Source organism: Carassius gibelio, chromosome B8 (genome assembly GCF_023724105.1).
Source record: "Carassius gibelio isolate Cgi1373 ecotype wild population from Czech Republic chromosome B8, carGib1.2-hapl.c, whole genome shotgun sequence".
Classification (NCBI taxonomy): domain Eukaryota; kingdom Metazoa; phylum Chordata; class Actinopteri; order Cypriniformes; family Cyprinidae; genus Carassius; species Carassius gibelio.
This window is the reverse complement of record NC_068403.1, coordinates 30,762,691-30,764,815: the sequence shown is the minus strand read 5'-3', so window position 1 is coordinate 30,764,815 and position 2,125 is coordinate 30,762,691. Positions and strand designations below refer to the sequence as shown.

The window sequence follows — 2,125 nt, the reverse complement described above, 5'->3', positions numbered from 1 at the left end:
GGAACACAACTGAAGCTGCAGAGAAAGCGTGGAGGTGGCTGTGATTAAGAAAGAAGAGCAACAGAGTAGTGACACAAGCTGATCACCCAGAACTGAGAAGATGATACGCAATAGAACTTAGAGATCTGTGGTCTGAAGAATGACAGAAACTGAGTCAAATAACATGGGACTGTTGACACACAGTTAAAGTGAGGAAATATTGAACTATCACTTTATCAGGTACTAAATATTCTCAAACAGATTCAAACATTTCAAAGCTTCATTGCCCACAAAACAGAAATCTCTTGAATATCTTTAATTGTGTCTCCAGTAATAATATTGCAAATGGAGACCTGCTTCCATCTCCTGCTTTTCTGAGAGAAAACTGCTCAATAATCTCACATGTGTCCTCTAGTGTGCCAAAGTCTGCGATCAGAAGCACATATAATGGTACCAAGTATAGTCTAATGTGATGAAGGTTTGTGGCTATATTTTTAATAAACCCTAAGTTTATTGCCCAGCCCTGTGTGTTTCTATTTATTTATTTATTTATTTTAAATTTATTTTGTAATTTGACTCTACACCTGCATAGACAATCATTTGAATAAAACATATCATCCTTGTAGTTTTCCGTAGCATTACTCTTTAAGAAATACAATATTCCTCCAGTAGGTTTCACCTTAAACAATACACAGTTCCTTTTTCTGAAAAGACTGCTTTTTATAGTCCTGCAGACTCTGTATTCACAAAAATAAGCCAATAACAGCTGAGATCAGTGCACTCGTCAAACAAAGAAAACTTTCAAAGGTTTACTCTTCTGAACACACACACACACACACGTGAAAGTGTTACCTGTGAGTATTGTCTGCGGAGACTGAATCTCTGGACCATCCTGACTGACACACACCGAACAAATAACAGCAGAGCACGCTCTCACCCGCCCCTATCTCTCTCTCTCACACACACACACACACACACGATTACCACAGATGTCTTCAGTTTTTATAGCTAGTCTAACCTGAGACACAGGAAGGGAGGGACAGTTCTGAGTACAGGAACATGAGCTGTAGCATTACGATCGATGTTCAGCTGCCCTGATCAACACAAGGACACCTCATTCAGCTTCACTTATCGGCTTATTAAATACTTCAATAGGAATATTACATACCCATTAAGAATGTATTTCCACTTACTGAATATTTTCTTCATTTCTGTCTAAAATAAATGTCTCCCTGAGCTGATTTAAGACTTATGGAGCTCATACGTGTTGGATGCAGGATTGTCAAGTGTGTTTCTTATATTGAATTAAGCAACTTTTTAACTGTTAGATGTTCAAAGCAGCATGTATTAGGCTGGAATACACTATACATTTAACCCTGATTTACAGTCTTTAGTGTTTATTTTAACTGTCCTTCATATTTGAAACAGAGTCTGATCCCATGTGGATCCTTATATTCACTTAAACATATGCAATATTCTTTTCTCCTTTGATGTCCACCTTTTGACTGGAATAGTCCTCCACCTTTTTTCGATCTACTAACTCTTTTCATTGTGTAATGATACTCTCTGAGTGTGGAGTGTCCTGCTCTCTAGGACCTTCAGTTCCTGAGCCTCCATCTTGGTCTGTCGGCCCTAGTTTATCCTGTCAAGGGTTCCTCATAGCTCCTCCCTCCCTCAATTCTGCTTTGGGTCTACATCCTAGCCCTTCTTTTGGGGGTTCCACCCTGGCTTCTTCCAGCTCCTCATCCCCTGAACCAGGAAGTATGACCATATTAGCCCGGTCCTGTCCACACTGCACTGGCTCCCTATCAAACATCGTATAGATTTTAAAATATTGCTTATTACTTATAAAGCCCTGAATGGTTTAGCCCCTCAGTATTTGAATGAGCTCCTTTTACATTATAATCCTCTACGTCCGCTACGTTCTCAAAACTCAGGCAATTTGATAAAACCTAGAATATCAAAATCAACTGCAGGCGGCAGATCCTTTTCCTATTTGGCGCCTAAACTCTGGAATAACCTACCTAACATTGTTCGGGAGGCAGACACACTCTTGCAGTTTAAATCTAGATTAAAGACCCATCTCTTTAACCTGGCTTACACATAATATAGTAATATGCTTTTATTTTTTTTGTGTATTTGGTGT

At 39.1% G+C, this 2,125-nt stretch overlaps 1 protein-coding gene across 1 annotated transcript in view; it reads right to left on the bottom strand.

Moving 5' to 3' along the window:
• Window positions 1-977, bottom strand: part of tmcc1a (transmembrane and coiled-coil domain family 1a) — a 16,670-nt gene extending 15,693 nt beyond the window's left edge. Inside the window, exon 1 of the mRNA XM_052562927.1 lies at window positions 832-977. Coding sequence (XP_052418887.1) covers window positions 832-870 — 39 coding nt within the window. The 5' untranslated portion in view covers window positions 871-977. The remainder of the gene's footprint in view (window positions 1-831) is intronic.
• Window positions 978-2,125: the final 1,148 nt, after the last annotated feature.